At 43.7% G+C, this 17668-nt stretch overlaps 1 protein-coding gene across 1 annotated transcript in view; it reads left to right on the forward strand.

The window, feature by feature from the left end:
* Positions 1–17668, forward strand: part of Srbd1 (S1 RNA binding domain 1) — a 174979-nt gene that overhangs the window by 151340 nt on the left and 5971 nt on the right. The window contains exon 19 of the mRNA XM_032908732.1: positions 2446–2598. Coding sequence (XP_032764623.1) covers positions 2446–2598 — 153 coding nt within the window. The remainder of the gene's footprint in view (positions 1–2445; positions 2599–17668) is intronic.

Raw genomic sequence — 17668 nt, forward strand, 5'->3', positions numbered from 1 at the left:
TCCTAACTCACTCCTTATTTTCAGGAAATCCAGGTAGAGTTAAATGTGAAGAGGGAAACTGAACATATAGCACAAGACATGGAGAACTCTTGCAAAAGAGTGGATGGTAGGACTTCTTCCCACGCAGAATACAAAACCCTGACCTGGGCTGCAGTCCTATGCTGGAGGTCGGGAGAGGAGGCAGGGCAGTCACTGGGGCTTGCTGCTGGCCAGCCAGCCTATCCGAACCAGGTTCAGTCCAAGACCTGTCTCAGAAAAATAAATAAGACAGTTTAATGGAGGAAGACACCAGATACCCAGTCCTGGCCTCTACAAGCACATACATGCACACACATGTACCCTGCACATAAACACACAACATACACAAAACTCAGAAGCCACAGATCAAAACTGTTGAAGATAAAATAATCCTTCATTAGTTCATGTTTTCTGAAAGCTTGATCAGAAAATTCACATAGTATTTAGAAAGAAATAATAAGTGTGCTGTGCCTTGCTGTCTCACTTCAAGAGTTTTTTGTGCTTTGTTTCACACTGTGTGTTTCCATGCCACCTTTGTATGTGTGTGTGTGTGTGTGTGTGTGTTTATGCGTGTGGTTGGGTATGAGCAGAGGGCCTATGCTTTATAACTGTTTGCATCTCTGTTTGACTCGTACCTTTTCCCAAGCATCAAGCATCACCTACAGATTTCTATTCTTTTTGCTACAAGACCTGTCATTCTCTACAAGGTCTGTGTAATATTTTAATTAAATTATAGATGGGCCATAATTTCATGTTTTCATTGGCTTATTGATAAACATTGGAGTTGTTTTAAAGTCTTATATTTTCAACTGAGGTCAGTACTTGAAATTTTTTTGTGACTGTTACATCATCTAAACAGTTTATGCCTTTAATAAGAATATCATATAAATTGCTACTTCAGTGGGCTTTTCCCTTGAGATTTCCTAAGGGCTAGCATTGTTGCTCTCCTTGTCCCTATGAGAGTGTTTGCTGTTATTTTTCTTCTTGCTGTGCATTTAACTGATGTTACTTCTTGTAAACATATTGGTCTCAGGCTTTCTCTCAGTCTGACTCTGATACATTTGCATGTATTGCATTAATTAATTGTACTGAATCTTTTGTCATCTGTATTTTTCCCATCATGTTTTCTGATGTTCTCTCTTGAATTCTTAGTGAACAGATTTTCCTACTCAAGTTTCTTCTTGTTTTTCTGTTACATCTTTATCTTTTCTTGGTAGTTTCAAAGTTGCACATTTTCTGTTTTCTCCTCCTGATTATCCTCAACTTTGTTTTGCACTGACCTCTGGAGTTAATCAGAAGCTCTGTCCTTTTTAAAAAAGGCTAGAAACTTAGGACTTCCTTCAGTTTCCCAATCTGCTTCTCTTTAGCTGTTTTCCTTAATGCCCCTCCCCCCACACACACAGATAGCATTATTTCAATGTTATAATACACTTTAATAACATTTATAAGTGTGTATTTGCCTTTTGATTTGCACTTCCCACTGTTACTATGGAACTTGTTCCTGTTTCTAATCAATGCTTCTCTCGGGCTCCTTTGTGAAGGGCTCCTGAGATGCTGTGTAGATTTTGCTAAAGCTCTTGCATGTCTGAGGTTCTGTCAGCTTGTCCTCCTCTTCAGTGATGGTTTGGGTTCACTTTCTTTATACCTTCAAGGTTTCTTGTCTGTGATCCGATGTCTCCTCTTTGCACTATACTATTGGATGCCAGTCTGGTTTGGGTTGTCTTATCTTTAAATACTGTGTTTTCAAATAGACATCCTGAAGTGTCCCATTGATGATATCCTGAAGTGTCCCATTGATAATATCCTGAAGTGTCCCATTGATGATATCCTGAAGTGTCCCATTGATGATATCCTGAAGTGTCCCATTGATGATATCCTGAGGTGTCCCATTGATATCCTGAAGTGTCCCATTGATGATATCCTGAGGTGTCCCATTGATGATATCCTGAGGTGTCCCATTGATGATATCCTGAAGTGTCCCATTGATGATATCCTGAAGTGTCCCATTGATGATATTCTGAAGTGTCCCATTGATGATACCCTGAAGTGTCCCATTGATAATGCCTGATGTGCATTTTTCTTCACAGTCTAATTCTGCACTCAGGTTCTATTGGGAACTTGACTTTCCTCAGCTCCAAGAAACCATCTGTGTTATCTTACTACAATGGTGATGGTTTTATTTATTCCTTCATTTCCCCTAGAATGCCAGTTGCATCGACTGAACCATGTAAGAGTGTGTTTGGCTTTGAGTAACAGAAATTGGGTTAATAGTGTTTTAAGGAAGATGTGGTAGTTTCTGTGGGGTGGTTCCTATGTGTGTTTTACATAGCAGAGGACTAAGCACATAATTAACGAAAGTTTCTTTTCTTTTCTGTCCAACTTCCTGTCTTCGAATGTGTTTTATCATGGCTGTGCTGACTGCAGTAGTCAGCACACTGACTCTTCAGGCCAGAGCCAGGAAGCTGCCATGGTCACAAATGAGAAGCCCAGCAAGAAGAAGAACAAAGCAGATGTCGCCCTCACACCAAACCCACTGGACGAGACTTGCATCCACCCGGAGTCCTATGACATAGCAGTCAGGTGAGCCAGAGGCCAGGACCAGAACTCTCCATGTGCCCAGTGAGTTTGGTACAGAACATGGCCTTTGTGTGGGAATAACGAGAGCCAAGACACAAGGCTGTGCTTAACATGACAAGTTTTAGAAGTTCAATTGCTGAGTTGGCAGTGAGGAGGGAAGCCACAATTCCTGGAGCTGTCAGCCAATCAGCCCTGGGAGGAATGTGCGGAGTGGAGATTGTATGGCGCTCTGTCTGCTTTGGAGATTAGCATGGCTCAGTTGACTAGCACCTGGTATAACTTGGGCTCTTTGAAAAACTAACTCCTTCTGAAGTATAAAGAGCCAACATTCCCAAGAAGTCTGCACATGTTCTTTTAGTGAGGACACATTAACAGGGAGTGATGCTGACATCATTTTCAGTACAAGAGAAGCTTAATATAAGGTGTTCAAAGAAAACAGCTTTAAAAATACTTATTATATTTGTTTTTGTGTACATGTGGGGGTGGGATCAGAGGACAACGGGCAGAAGAGTCAGCTCTGCCTCCTTTTACCACATGGGTCCTCAGGCAGCAAGACTCACTCACAGACCCCAAAACAAGCCTTTAGCTGCATGTTTGGTTATCCTTAAAACTTTCCATTAGTTCAAAAGCTATGACCTGCTACATAAGCAAAAATTCCTAAGATTCTAACTAGATTGTTCATGAGTGGCTTTAAAACCAGCTTGTTTTTACTTTGATACTAAAATGTGGGCTCTGGAGGTTGCTTTGAAATCATTTGTATTTGCTCACTTTGGTAAATGTCAGTGGCTTGCGTGGTAGGTTAAATAGGAATAGCCTCGTAGATTCAAGTGTCTGAATGCTTGACTCAGGGAGGGGCGTTATGAAGAGGTGTGGCCTGGCTGCTGGAAGGTTGTCACTGTGGGGAGGCTTTGGTGTTCTCGGTGCTAAGATACTCCCAGCATGGCTCACAGTCCCTTCCTGCTGCCTGCGTCCAGATAGAACGAACCTTCAGCTCTTTCTCCAGCACCATGTCTGCCTGTACACCGCTGTGCTTCCCGCCAGGACAGTAACAAACTAAACCCAGCCCCAGTTAAACGTTTGCCTTTGGAGAGTGGTGCTGCTCTCTCTTCACAGAAATAGAACCCTAAGAGAGCTTGCTTTCTTTAAAACTGTTTGCAGTTATAAAGGTACAGGGATATCTCAGAAAAGGAGACATGAAGATTTTCACAGACACCACAGCAGTCTGCCTTCTTCAGAGTTTGATGATGAGAGTCATTGACAAGTGCAGGGAATTACTCTACTCAGGCATCTGGATATTAGCATGCATGCCCCTGCCTTTCCACCTGTCTGTCTGTGGCTGTCCATCTGTCCATCCACCAGCTTATTTGGGAAGAGCACTGAAGAAGACATCAGTGTACTTTTCCTTAAGTTCTTCAGGCATAGTTTAATAATTGTTTAGGTTTTTTTCTCTTATAAAATATATATAAAATTAAAGTTTAAGTATGCATTTGCTGACTTTTAGAAAATACCAATATCAATGTAATAAAATTCTTAAAAAAGAAAAAAACAAACTAGTGTTTTTATCCCCAGGCAGTCCCTTCATTTAAAGCCAGACCTGCTGAAACCACCCCCATGATATTGGCACAATTTAGCTCATTGCTCTTAGAACTTCTTAAAAATGTCACCACTCAGGTGTGCTCAGGGTGCCTTTCTTTTCCCAGTATAGTGCTCAAAGACTTAGCTCCACTGTGACTGGCACTGATAAATTATTCTGTTCTCCTTTTTTATTTTTTTTTATTTTTCATTTTCCTGCTGAGTAATGTGCCATTATAAAAATACACTACAGTCTGTCTATTCTACTACCTGAGGAATTAAGAGCTGCAGAAAAAATTAGCATGCTTTTCCTATCCCTTCCTCTCAGTACAACATAAAATGCTTTTGTAGCCTTTGGTCTCCAAAACTAATTCTGGAGCACATTACTCAGTGAACCCCAACAAGCAAAACAGTAAGAGTTAACCAATCCATCTTTCCGTTTATGTATGTCCTCCTTCATTTTACCTTTCTATGTACAGTTCCTTGTGGTGTGCTGTGTGAAATGTTCCCAGTGATACTGTAAATGCAATTTCAAATGTAAGGCTTGTCTTTCCCAGCAGGTAAAACTGCCGTTGATCTTTGTGCAGCACAGGCCTGTTAAATCCTTATATTAGTTTTAGCGTGTTCTTCCGGAATCCACAAATTTAGGTCATCAGCAAGTAGATTAAATCTTACCGCTCCCATTTTCATCCTCATCCTTTATTTCTGTTGCAATGGCCACAGCCTTCAGCACAGTGCTGAGAAGGAGAGGGGCCTTCTTGTCTTGTCCTTAGCCTTGGTGCACATTCCCTTTTGCTACTATCAAAGATGTTACCCTCTCAGAGCAATGGTATTTTATTGTTTGTTGTTTACATAGATGTGTATGGGCATAGACTTCTTAAATAACTCTGACATCTTTATGAGAATCTGATTAGCAGTTATATTGCACAAACCAATCCTTTTCAGTGTGCATTTTTGTGTTTATTGGTAATATGTTTATAAAATTTTACAATTTACTTTCTCTTGTGAGTGTATATCCCTCATATTTAAAATCTAGATATTATTTCACCGAATGGTTAACTGTAAGTTAGTAGTAATAATTTGTCATAGGTAGGGCTTCGTTGCTGTGCACAGACAATATGACCAAGGCAACTCTTCTAAAGGACAACATTTAATTGGGGCTGGCTTACAGGTTCAGAGGTTCAGTCCGGTATCACATGGCAGTGTGCAGGCAGATGTTTACTGGAGGAGCCAAGAGTTCTTCTGCCTGATACAGAGTTCGAGCACTTAGAAACCTCAGAGTCCACCTACACAGTAACACACTTCCTCCAACAAGGTCACGCCTTTCCTACAAGACCATACCTCCTAATAGTGCTACTTCCCATGTGCTCAGCATTTTCAAACTACTATATTCCACTCTCTGGCCCCAGTAGGCTTGTTAAAACATATGACCCTCTGAGGGCCATAGTATAATGCAAAACACATTTAGGCCAACTTCAAGTCCCCATAGTCCATCACAGTCTCAACAATGTTTAAAAGTTCAAAGTCTCTTCTGAGATTCATGCAATGTCTTGTTGAGTGGTGTTTTTCCTCCCATGCTCCTGTTCCCAGAAATAATGACTCTGAGACTCAAATATATTTATAAAGACCTAGGCCATAAGCTGTGACTCTTCCCTGACTAGCTCATAAGTTAACGTGGCTGGTTACCTCTGTCCAACTCTCATGTGTCTCTCCTTCTTCATGTCTGGGGTAAATACTCTCAGGCCTGACTCTATTGCAGAATCTTTTCTGTCCACCGGATGTCCCACCTTCTGTTTTACCCTTTCCTATAGGCCATAGGATTTTTATTGACAGGTGACATGTCTATGCAGTCCATAAGAGATTTTCTCTATAATTCATCCTTATAGCCCAGTAAAAGGCTCTTTATCTTACATCAATAAACTGTATACAATAGTAACTAATATGAAACTATCAGGTAAAATTTACACATATGTATTGGCAACTTTGGGTAAAGTACTCTATTATCCTATTTAGCCTTGTTTCCCAGTATATCTGACAGACTTTTAGTGAAGCAGGAATTATGAAGGACTTGCCTACCTTGTCCCTGCAAAGCTCAACAGTTGACTTCTCTGTGTCCCATTTGTCCATTTTGGACGTCATTCTGTCTACAGTTGAGACAAGGGCATTTTTTTGTCCAGTGGCAATTTGCCACATTTGAAGCAAGCTCCATAAAGAGATTCTCTGATACTCATCATCTGCTTTAAAGTGGAATGGGGTATTGTCAGGAGCAGACCTGTGTCATCAAAAAAAAAAAAAAAAAGCCTAAAGTAATAAAACATCTTTAAATGCCATAGTCTGTGGATCTCTAGGATTTTGAAGACCATTTATCTATCTGTAGTATATCTGAATTGTTCATTTCTAGTTCACTACAACCTAAATAACCTTGAAAACATCTACAGGAGACTAAGTAAAACTTACTCTTGTAAATAACTACACTAGTACCTACAGGACCATACATCTAATTGGCTATTAACTTGTATTTCTAATTATCTTAAATAGTTTGTAATAGCAGATTTCAAAAGGACCAGAACTTAGCATTGCATTTTTAAATGAATTGCATAAGTAAAATATCTTAGCATGTTGTAGCAAAATAGGATAAATCTGTATCAATATACAAAGATCTATACCAATACAACAAAATACAACCTCAATTTTATATCAATATACAGTGTAAGATTTTTGGCTTATAAATGTTCTTTGGTTGGTTCCCTGATTCGATCATAACTTAATATCATATTTTTTCTGATCTAAGTTCTGCCATGTGGCTAGTTACCTCTGTTCAGCCCTCGTGGGTCTCTCCTCCTTCATGTCCGAGGGTGAATCCTTTCTGCCTACTGGATATCCCACCTTCTATTGGACACTTTTCTGAAGGCCATGGGATATTTATTGACAGATGATGTATCCATATAGTACACCAGAGATTCTCTTACTATTCTGAAACTTCATAGTGAGGAAACACTGAACCTAAGCAAGACCAAAACCCAAACTCTGCACCTCCATGCCTATGTCCAACTCCTTTCAGCTTTCTCGACTGCAACACAATCCTTTGTCTTGGGCTGGTTCCACTCCCTGTCAGCAGCTTTCCTTGGCAGGCATCCCACAGCTCTGCATCTCTAACATTGGGGTCTCTGAGGCAACTTCAACTTCACAGCTTCTTTTTCCAATGTCCAGGATCCACACACTATCTTCTGGCTCCCAAAGGGCTTGGTCACTTCTATAGTACTGCCCTCTGTAGCACACTAGGTTCTGGTTGACTCCACTCCATTGCTTCTGCTGTTCTTGGTGGTCATCCCATGGTGTTGGCGTCTCCAATTTGCTGGGATCTTCAGCTGCAATTAGCCTTCACCAAAATCCTTTCACAGGCTCTCTTCATGGTCCCAAGCCTCAACTTCTTTGCATGATCCCTTCCTTCCTGAGCCATCAACTGCAGCTGAGGTGGCACCTTCACAGTGGCCTTCCCTGCCCTCTCACAGTGCCAGGCCATAACCCCTTCAAGTCTTCAAAGCAATACCACCTGAGTGAGTTTTTTTTTTTTTTTAACACGTTGCCAAGTCCAACAGAAAGCATAAGGTCTGTCTCTGGAACAGCTTCTTTATGCTCTCAGAAAAAACTTCTAGAAAATTTGACCTCAGCAATGTTGGTCTCTTCTTAGTCACCACTAATTTCTTAGCTCCAGCTGGCCAGCATCAATTGTCCCAGTAACCTGAAGATAGATTGATAGAGCTGACACTGCCATGTTTTACTACTCGCGGGGACTGGACCATAGCCTCTTGTTCTGTTCTATCCTCACCAGCTCTCTGTGCTCAGTGGTTTCCTTCACATCCTGTGTCTGTTATGGAACTTGCTCAGTAGATTGACCTTGATCTCACAGATGCCTGTCTCTTGAGTGCTAGAATCAAAGTCGTGTTCTACTGCGCCTTCACCTGAGCTTTTTCTTGTTAACCTGAAACTTGCTCTGTACTGGGCTGGCCTTGAACTCAGAGATCTGCTTGCCTCTGTCTCCTAGAATTAAAGATTTGTACCAACATGAGTAGTCATTCCACAACTAGTTAAGTTGACAACTGAGAATAGCCATCACAACTCCTCCCTTGTCAGTTTGACACTATCATATACCTCCTTATATCCAAATGAAAGCAGTAAGCTGGTCATCATGCCTAACTCTCCCCTGTTCAACTGCAAACCCATAACAATAAGTTTAGCTGGATAGGTCTCGCTCTGGGTCACCATTCCCTTAATTCCATTTGATGCTCTTGAACACGGGATTTAGGTCCATTTTACTATTGGTGCCCCTTTACTCTTTGAACCATACTTTTTCTATTTTTCCTTTCTAAGCGTGCTATATGTGATTAAAGACTCTTTATAAGAAAGAACCACAGGGCAGAGTATATGCTAGGCTAACCCCTCCCTCAGTACAGCCAATCTGAATCTTTTCACCTTAGCCTCAGGCAGACTCTTCAGACAAGGCAAAAGGCATTTACACTCTTCACCAAAATATCACAAGAATGATCTCTAGCCTTAGATTTTTTTCAAAATCTACTTTATTTAGGGTTCTTAAATGCTTCAACCTCCCTTCTAACCCACCAATTAGAGGTAGGGGGAAAGGTTAGTAGTAAAATGGAGATGTAGACCTGTTTAGAAATAGTTCTCAGGGGTGATTCCACTCTTTGTTGTGAGGATACCAGCAGTCCCCTGTGGGTCAGTAGACCGTGCCCTCAGATAGAAAGCTGGGTAAAGTAGTGGATTCAGAAACCCTGGTGCCCTCAGACCTGAGGACCGTGAGCATTTCATCTACTCTCAACCAGGGTCCTGTCCTGGAACATGTGACTACGACAGACACCCCAGGGAGAGGACTGTGACAATCAGTCACATAGGGGCAGCACTTGCTACTTTTCCAGAGAACTCAAGTTCACTTCCCAGCACTCACATGGGATAGCTATAGCCACCTGTCACTCCAAGGGATCTTTTGACCTCAATGGGCACCTTGCACAACATACATACACATAAAGACAAACACTCATACACATAGAAAACAAATAAAAAACAAAAACATTGAACTGATCTTAGAGATCATACGTGTGTATATAATCAAGAAAAGTAGGATTAAATTTAAACTTTGGCATTAAATGCCTTATATTGATGTGACCATGATTTCTCCACTTTATCTTACATATTCACAATAGACTTGGGTGGCCAAAAAAGAAAAGAAAAAAAAAAAAGACCCCGTAATAGCATAAAGTTGTGACTCTCTACAGTTGTTCTTGAACCTGTACTATAAATGATGTATCTTTGTCAGGCTGTTAGCGATTGAATTAAAAGTTAGGCTGTAAGCTGAGACTAAGAATCTAGCTTACCACTGCATCCACAGCACCCGACAGATGCTGATCTAGCCGGCTGAAGGAATAAGTGGCAGAAATAGAGAATGAAAGGGAATGGTGTAGAGCACTGAGGAGAAGAAACCACGAACTGACAGAACACGGTGGATGCTTAGCTTTGCTTCCCACACTCTTCTACAGTCTGAAAGGCTGAGGTCCACGGGCAAGCACGGTCACTGTGAACACTGGTGTGCTTGCCTCAGCCACATACCAACGTAGTCCGTCCTTGAGAATCCTCTGTACCTTGACAGAGCAATTTGTCTGTGTCCAGTGACCTCTCAGACATCACGGACTAGACAAGCAGAGGAAGGCCATAGGCATTTCTGCCTGCACTTTTTGTTGTGGAGAAATTCTTCCATATCCACATGTGAGTGGTTTGGTTGTGTATGATACTGTAGCCATAAATAAAATTGCAGCTGGGTTATGAGTAGAAGTGGAGCCAGCAAACGTGTGCAGAGTTCCCCGCCCTTCCGTGCCTCCTCCCTCTCCTTTGTTCTGCCATCTTGGTTGGTCTAGCAGCCGCCATATCTGATTTCTCCCGCTCAAATTAGGGGAGGAGGGAGCTCTGGGCTGCAGGTTCTGCCAAGCCTCTGCATCACATGAAATTTGGCTCTCAGCCACAGTCTGCTGTGTTAAGAATTCAATGCACTGCTGATAGTCGAGCTCCAACACTACCGTGTTCTCAGTGCAAGTTGAAAAATGCCAGGAAACTTCATGTCAAGACTCACTCAGCACTCGTTTTGATAAAGTATATGCTATTTCCATTTGGGCTGTTAGGCCGGATTTTTTAAGACTGGTTTCCAGAAATCCCAGCATAGCAGGAGGAAGGTATGTGGTATCATTGTTGTGGCCACGTGAGCGGATCTCAGAGACTAGCTCCTATCAGCTCAGTACTGAAGTATTAGAGCTATGGAAGTTACCTTGTTACTGCAGATTTTCCTGTTTCTGGCTCTTACGACCAATGCAGCAAAGTATATTTTGAGAGCATCAACAACTTGTAAATTTAAAATCAGGTGTAGGACAAGAATAATCACATAAGCTGGGCATGAAGCTTCCTTAGGTGGGGAGGAAGAAGAAGCAATGTTGACTTGATTTATCGAGAAGTTGTATTGGGGTTTTTAAGACCCAAAGTGGAACAAATCCATCTGATGCACACAGTGGGTAGAAGCTGCTGACTGGCACCCCTGGCTAGCAGTAGGACAGGACAGCTGGAGAAATTCCCTGGAGGCCCTGCCTTTATGAGGGTGGATGGCAAGCCCCAGTACTGAGCGCCTGTGCAAGGCATTGTGCTGCTTGAACCTCTCCTTTAGAGCCGTCGATAGAAGCTTCCTGACCTTACAGAGTTGTGCCAGCTAGGAACGAGTCTCCTAACTGACAAGCAACTGTACTACAGAGGGTTTAAGTTACTTTTTGTGAGAAAAAGCAAGCAGGTGGTAAAGTGCTTGCCATGCACGTGTGAGATCACAGTTTGGATGTCCAGAACCCAGTAAACCCTGGATGTGCATACTGACCAGCCTGTGATCCCAGCCTTGGAGAGATGGAAACAGTGGGTCCCCAGGGAAAGCAGGCTGGGGAAATCAGCCAATAGTAAATAGCGATCTAATTTCTCATTGTAATGCCCAGGAAGTTATACTTAGCATATCAGAAGTGAAAGGGAGTCAGCCTGCTGGAGAACTGAATGGCCAGGCCAGGACACTCCCAGAATTACCATACACCACGCTGTTCCACCACAGCCCACTTCAGACTCCTAATGAAACTAGTGGAGAGCCCTAGAAAGTGTAAGGGCCCTCAGACTGCCTGGCTGTTAGACCTGGGAATGGTTTTGAAGTTCCTGGCCTTAGTTTTCTTGTCTGTTAAATGATTAAAATATTAGCAGTAATCAGATGAGCCTGGGAAGTTAATGCATGCCTTACACTTAGCTCCGGGGACTTGGTAGGAGCTGTAAAGATCACTTACATTCACTGTCATCAGGAAGGTGCTGCAGAAAAATACGGCAGGTCACAACAGCCTCTCTGAGGTGGTAGTGGTAGTGGAGTCCCGTCCTCTGTAATCTGGATGTAATTTTCACAGTTAGCATTATTAATTCCTATTAATACCAGCATGCCAGCTCCTGGGACTGGGGAGAAGGCCAGTTTCTGTGCCTTCTACTGTAGAACTGTTTCTCTGCCTGCCTTCCCAGTGGAAGAGAACAAAGAGGGAGCTGCCTGCCAGCCATGGACTTGTGTGGCTTCAGAATCTTCTGTCATACAAGCATTTGGATGTCCTTGTCCTCTCTTGCTCGAGCTTAGGCCCCCTCAGTCTGGAGCCCAGCACTCAGGGAGGCATTGACTCCTTCTCCTGTTACCTTTCCTTCCTGCTCCCAGTCTAGCTGTGGGTTTGAGTCTCTGTCTGTCTTCTGATTCTGTGTCATAGGTGAGCTGCTGCAACCTCCTTCCCCACTCTGACGAGTGTCCCTAGCCCATTCATCAGGCAGCCAGGAATGGTGGGCGTTAATGGTGGATGTTAATAAACCCCTGCTAGTTTTTGGAAAGGAACATCACTGACAATTGACCCTGTGGTATGAAATCTGTCTCTTAGGAGTGTTTCCCTGTCACTTGGGCTTGTTCCAAGCAGCACCAGAGTGGCTCGCTTCAGCCTTCCCTTCTGTCAGCCGCCTGTGTGCTTCTGAATGCTATTGCTTTATTTACCCTCCTCTTTCAAATAGTCACAGGCACTAATCCACATTATAGCTTTACAGGCAGTAAATTGAATTAGATTAATTCTAAACACAGTGTTTTTGAACTATATAGAGGCTGCAGCCTTTGAAACCACTAACTTAATTTTGTCCAACCCTTACTCAGTAACTCAAAAAGAGCCAAAGTTTCTTTCTTTCAAATTTGGTTTAAAAAATAATAATAAATTGCTCCCAGACAGTAGTTCTGGGTGCCAAGTTTTATCTGCAGTCTCAATCTTGTGTCTATACTGAAGCTCCTCTAAAGTCAGGGGCGAGGCATGGGTGAGATGTGTGGAGTGCATGGAGGTATGTGTGCATCTGAACATAAACCCTGCCTACGAGAGGACAGGCGGAGCTGAAGTCATCCACCCAGCCTCCCGATATAAATGTTTTTCAACTAAAGCTAAGCATGTTCTTCCAATGTAGTTTGAATTGATTTCAGCATTTTGTCACATTGTTTTAGCAAATCTTCATCATTTGAGGTAGGGTGTGTGTATTTGAGAACACCTTAGTTCACCAGGAAGGAGGTGATCAAAAGATGTTGTCATCCTGCCCTACCCCTACCATTGTGCTCGTGCTTGCGCGCTCTCTCTCTCTCTCTCTCTCTCTCTCTCTCTCCCCCCCCCCCCGCTTCTCTCTCAGGTGCAGGAGAGTGGGACCGTTTCTTTAAGACTGAGAAACTCCTTATGGCACTGGTCAATTTTTTTGTGAGGCAGTTCCTAAAACAAGAGGAGTGTGGACATCTTCACATCAACACAACATTGCAGTCTGGGTGTGCGCGTGGTTGTGCACAGGCATGCGTATGTTGCTTTTAAATTAGAGTTAATCTCCGATACTTACACAGCATGAGACTCATGGAAAGCTGTTCTGGAATCGGTTACCAATGCTGTGTGTGATGTTTGTTATTGCTGCCCTAGTCTCCCATGCTTTGTTAAACTGTGTGCGTGCCATCTTCAGCATTGAGCACTGTCTAACCAGCCCTTAAATAGAAGGAAGTGTGCACTCAGTCTACCTAAGGTGAAAGCACATGGCAGCTTGGTGCTCTAAAGAAGCCTGCATTCCTCAGTCATGGCAGCTTTCTCTTGGTTCTTGGTGACTTCTGAAACTCACTGATGCAGGAGACTTTCTGAAGACGTTCCAGATGGTGCCACAAAAGGACTCTCAAGTCCCCACTGACCCAGATAGTTCATACTGTTTAAAACTGGACTCTGAGGAGAGCCTCAAAGAAAGCACCGTTATATGTTCAAGATATTGATCTGGACTGTGTTTTTAAAACCTAGTCAGCTGCATATTCTTATGGAGCATTCTCTGTACTTTCTGTTGGTTAAATGCTAAGAAAAGCCACTTGAATACCATTTTCATCAGCGCTCTGTTGGCTTCTGTGGAGCGGTCGGTAGCTCTGGGGTCTTCTGTAAATACACCTTACTTGGATTTCTACTTGTGTGTGGGGCTTGTACCAGCCCAGATTTTTAAGATCCTGGCCCAGGTCTGTGCCTTGGTTTACCCAGGAGAAATTTGAAAGATGTTTAGTAATTATGACAGTGCAGTTCCCATGGTTGTCACCTGATGTGATCACAGCTGAGATAGTCACGTTGTCACCCCGTCCATCAAGCCAGACCGAGCTCCTGGCGTGCAGCCCACTTGTGTATACCAGCCGGGGCAGAGGATGGGGGTCATTTTGCCATATTGAGTTCAAGTTTTCTTCTCTGCGTTTTACTATGATAGATTTGAAACTATATACAGTTTCTGGAGTTTTTAGAGTAGCAAACCATTGCTGGTTGAGTCAGTGCCCCACCTTCGCACACAACTCCAGTTTAAAAGCCACATCTGCCTATGTCATTGTTTTCTCCGTACATTAACAGCTGTGACCTACCCTCTCTTTTTCCTTTCATTTCCAAAATGGCTACGCTCTTGTGTTTAATTTCTTACTTACGATGAGATTCCTATAGGACAAATGGATAAAATGTGACAACCCTGGCAGTCTCTGAAGGCAGTGGCCTTTGCTGTGGTGGCGTGGCTCTCTCTTGATGGGCTGTAAACCGTATGTGCTCCTTGTAAAGTGATGGTGTTATATCACCAAGGTTCTGAGCTCTGCAGGGTGTCACGTTGCTCTATGTAACAAACCCCTCAGCTTCTAAATCCCTGTGCTGGAAATGATTACATAAATCTGAATGGCCATTTCCAGAGTCTTACGAATCTGGAGAATTCCTTAATCTTTGGGGGAAGAGTTTTACAAAGACTTTTTCTTTGTGAAGAAGGACCTGGCCTTTGTAGCAAGTTTCTGTTGGAAACGTCAGCACTGTTAGCTTGTGTAGCTGCTTGGAAAGTAGGCGCGCTGTGTGCTGCGCTGCGCTCTAACTCCGTGCAGATGTGCGCTAGGAGAACACGATGTGCTCATTTGTTGCATTTATGCTACTTTCTTACTTTAAGTAAGATGGATGAAATTACATATTAAATAAAAACAGCAGCTCCAACAGCAGCCTTAGCAAATGGAAAAAGCCTTGCAGAGACAGTAGAGAGCAAGGCGATGGCTTTAATAACTCATCGACTCGAGAGAACTGTCTTTTTAGAAGCTTGTGCATAATAACTTCTTTGTGGGATTTCCTCGGTGCTAACTGTCTAATGGTCAGAAGTGATCTGCCATTAAATTGTGTTGGCACGGTATTACCCAACACATCATGTTTCTGTCTTGGCCAAATCCAACAGTAATTGTCTACATGCACTCAGGGGCATGGATACCTGTGTGATACGAAACTCCACTGCACAGGAGTGGCTGCATGGCCTTGGGCAGCCTGATGTTTCTCATGTTGAGGCTGCTGCTGTACTAAGTGATGATACGCAGCTAGCAAGCACAGCGTGGTGCGCATTGGTCACTATGTGCTTGTTCTAGGCTCCGAGCGTCTGACTTCCCTTTTGCACTCTGGAGCTAGGAAGTTCTTTGTGTTGGGCATGCTTCTCACTGCTGGAGGGAGCTTTAGAATGTAGAGGATACTTTTCTTGTGTTACTGCAGAAGCCAGGTCTGATGAGTGACTCCATGAAGCACCTCCTCCCATCCTGGGCTGCCAGGTGTGTCTGAGACCCTCCCTGAGGCTGGCTCCTCTTCCCAGTCTCCCCCTTTCATTGGCTTTTTCTGTGACCAGTTACCTTTAAGAAAGTTTTCTCTTTTTTTTTTTTTTTTAAGATTTTATTTTATGTATGTGAGTACACTGTCAGTGTCTTCAGATACACCAGAAGAGGGCATCAGATCTCATTACAGATGGTTGTGAGCCACCATGTGGTTGCTGAGAATTGAACTCAGGACCTCTGGAAGAGCAGTCATTGCTCCTAACCGCTGAGCCATCTCTCCAGCCCCAAGAAAGTTTTCAAATGCAAAAAGGACTTTGCTCCATCTTTATTTAAAAACAGGTTTGATCAATAGAAAGCGTTAGCTGGAGGCAAATGTGCCACTTCCTTATTGATTTCAGCACTGCTGCCCACAGGCAGGCTTCTGGGAGGGTGAAAAGATATATGAACTGCACTCCCAGGATAGACTGAGCTGCAGTTGCCAGAAGCAGACCTCCTTTTTATATGGAAGAGATTCTGCAGCACCTAGTCCCTCTCAGTGAGCTGCATGTACAGTCTCAGAGCTCCGAGTGGCCGCTGACTGCTGCTCTGGGAAGTTTCCTGCCATGGCTTTACTAATTAATTACTAGGTACTATTCCGGGTTATTGTTGGCATTCTGCCTAAGCTCCACCCCCACAGCTACCTGGCAGTAGCCAGGTATGCTCCGCCCCACAGTTGCCTGGCAACAGCCAGCTGTGCCTGACTATAAAGGGAGCTGCTTGTCCCCTCCTTTCCCTCTCTCTCTTGCTCTCTTTGTTCTTCTCTTCTCTGCTCTCTTCCCCACTGTCCCTGTGCCTTCTCTGCACCCCACCCCCACTTCCCTCCATGTGCTCATGACCAGCCTTTCTTCTCTTCTTCTACTCTTCTCTCATTAAACCTCTCCATGTGGAGCCATGTTGGCTTGGTGTACTTTGTCTGGGCGCAAGCAGAGATTTAAACCCCAACAGTTATATATACCAAAAACCTACTAACTTCCTGCTAATTAACACATGCGGCTAGTTAACACATCCACTAATGAGCACGGCTGTGAGCCAGAGTACGGAGGATGTGGGATGTGTCCTCCATGGTAATCAGTTGTGCACCAGCAAAATCAAGCCAATGAGTGCCAGGAAAGTCTGTCCACCGAGGAGGAGGTACTGAGAAAGCCAAGTAAGGAAGTTAGTTGTGGGCAGATGCCGCCTTATGTCACCTGCCCTGTTGGTCAGAGCTTCAGCAGCTGTGCCCTGTCACTAGCCCATTGTACTACTTGTCCATCAAGCGCCCAAGCACACACATGCTGCCTCTCCCCTGCTAGAGAAGCCATAGTCCCAGACTGAGGGGACAGATCTCCCTGGCCTCCCACTTCAATTAATGCACATTCCCAAAGAAGGATATGAGCATCACTCTTGTCTTTATTACACTCTTCGCCAAAGCTGTCCTCAAGAGAACTTGCTGGATGCTGGATAATCTTTTAAAATAAAAAAAATATGGCTCTGGAAATGTAGAAGGCTTGCACACTTGACCCCAAGAGATACCCTAGTTCAGTGCGAGGTGAGAGGCCTTTCCCACCAGGCTTGAGATTATCAGCCCAGATGTCACTGAAGAGGTCTGCTCTGCCTGAGCATGGGGCCCAGAAAGAAGGGGAAGGGCCAGCAGTCATCCTGCACAGTGCAGTTGCCTACCGCAGGCCTAGAGCCAGAGACAAGCCTCCAGCAGTTTCCCTTTCCTTTCCTGTATCCAAGACGATTTCTCAGAGGAAAGAATGTGAGGGCATTAGTATCACTATCTGTTTGATTACTGTGTTGACATTTTTAAAGTGCCATTAATCATAGGAAATGGAACTTAATGATGTAGAAAATACCCAGCCAGAGAATGTCAAGGAAGGGAGCCATGGCCCGGAATGCACAGGAAACCGGAGCAAACTGCATCTTAACCATAATTTGTTACTTTGTGTTGTTACTTTCCTGTTGTGTGGTTTTACCTCAGCTCATTAAGGGCAGCATCGGTGCAGGCAAGGGAGCGAGCAAGCCGGGCAAAGGTGAGGTCTAAAGGCAGCAGTGCAGCTGTGTGGTGTGTAGAGCGTAGGGAAGGAACATCCAGCTTTCAGTTATAGCTTTGAGGTTGTACTTGCGTTCTTTTGGAGGAAAAAGTCACCTTTTCTCTCACACCTTCCCTTCTGTGCTGTTGGGTTGCTGGAGGAGCGCAAGTGTGCCCCGCCCCTACCCACCCTCTAGGACTTCCTTTCCTGTTGAATGCTCTGAGCTTTCTCGGTAATTTGACTTGTGTGTGGCTCG

Source organism: Rattus rattus, chromosome 7 (genome assembly GCF_011064425.1).
Source record: "Rattus rattus isolate New Zealand chromosome 7, Rrattus_CSIRO_v1, whole genome shotgun sequence".
NCBI lineage: Eukaryota > Metazoa > Chordata > Mammalia > Rodentia > Muridae > Rattus > Rattus rattus.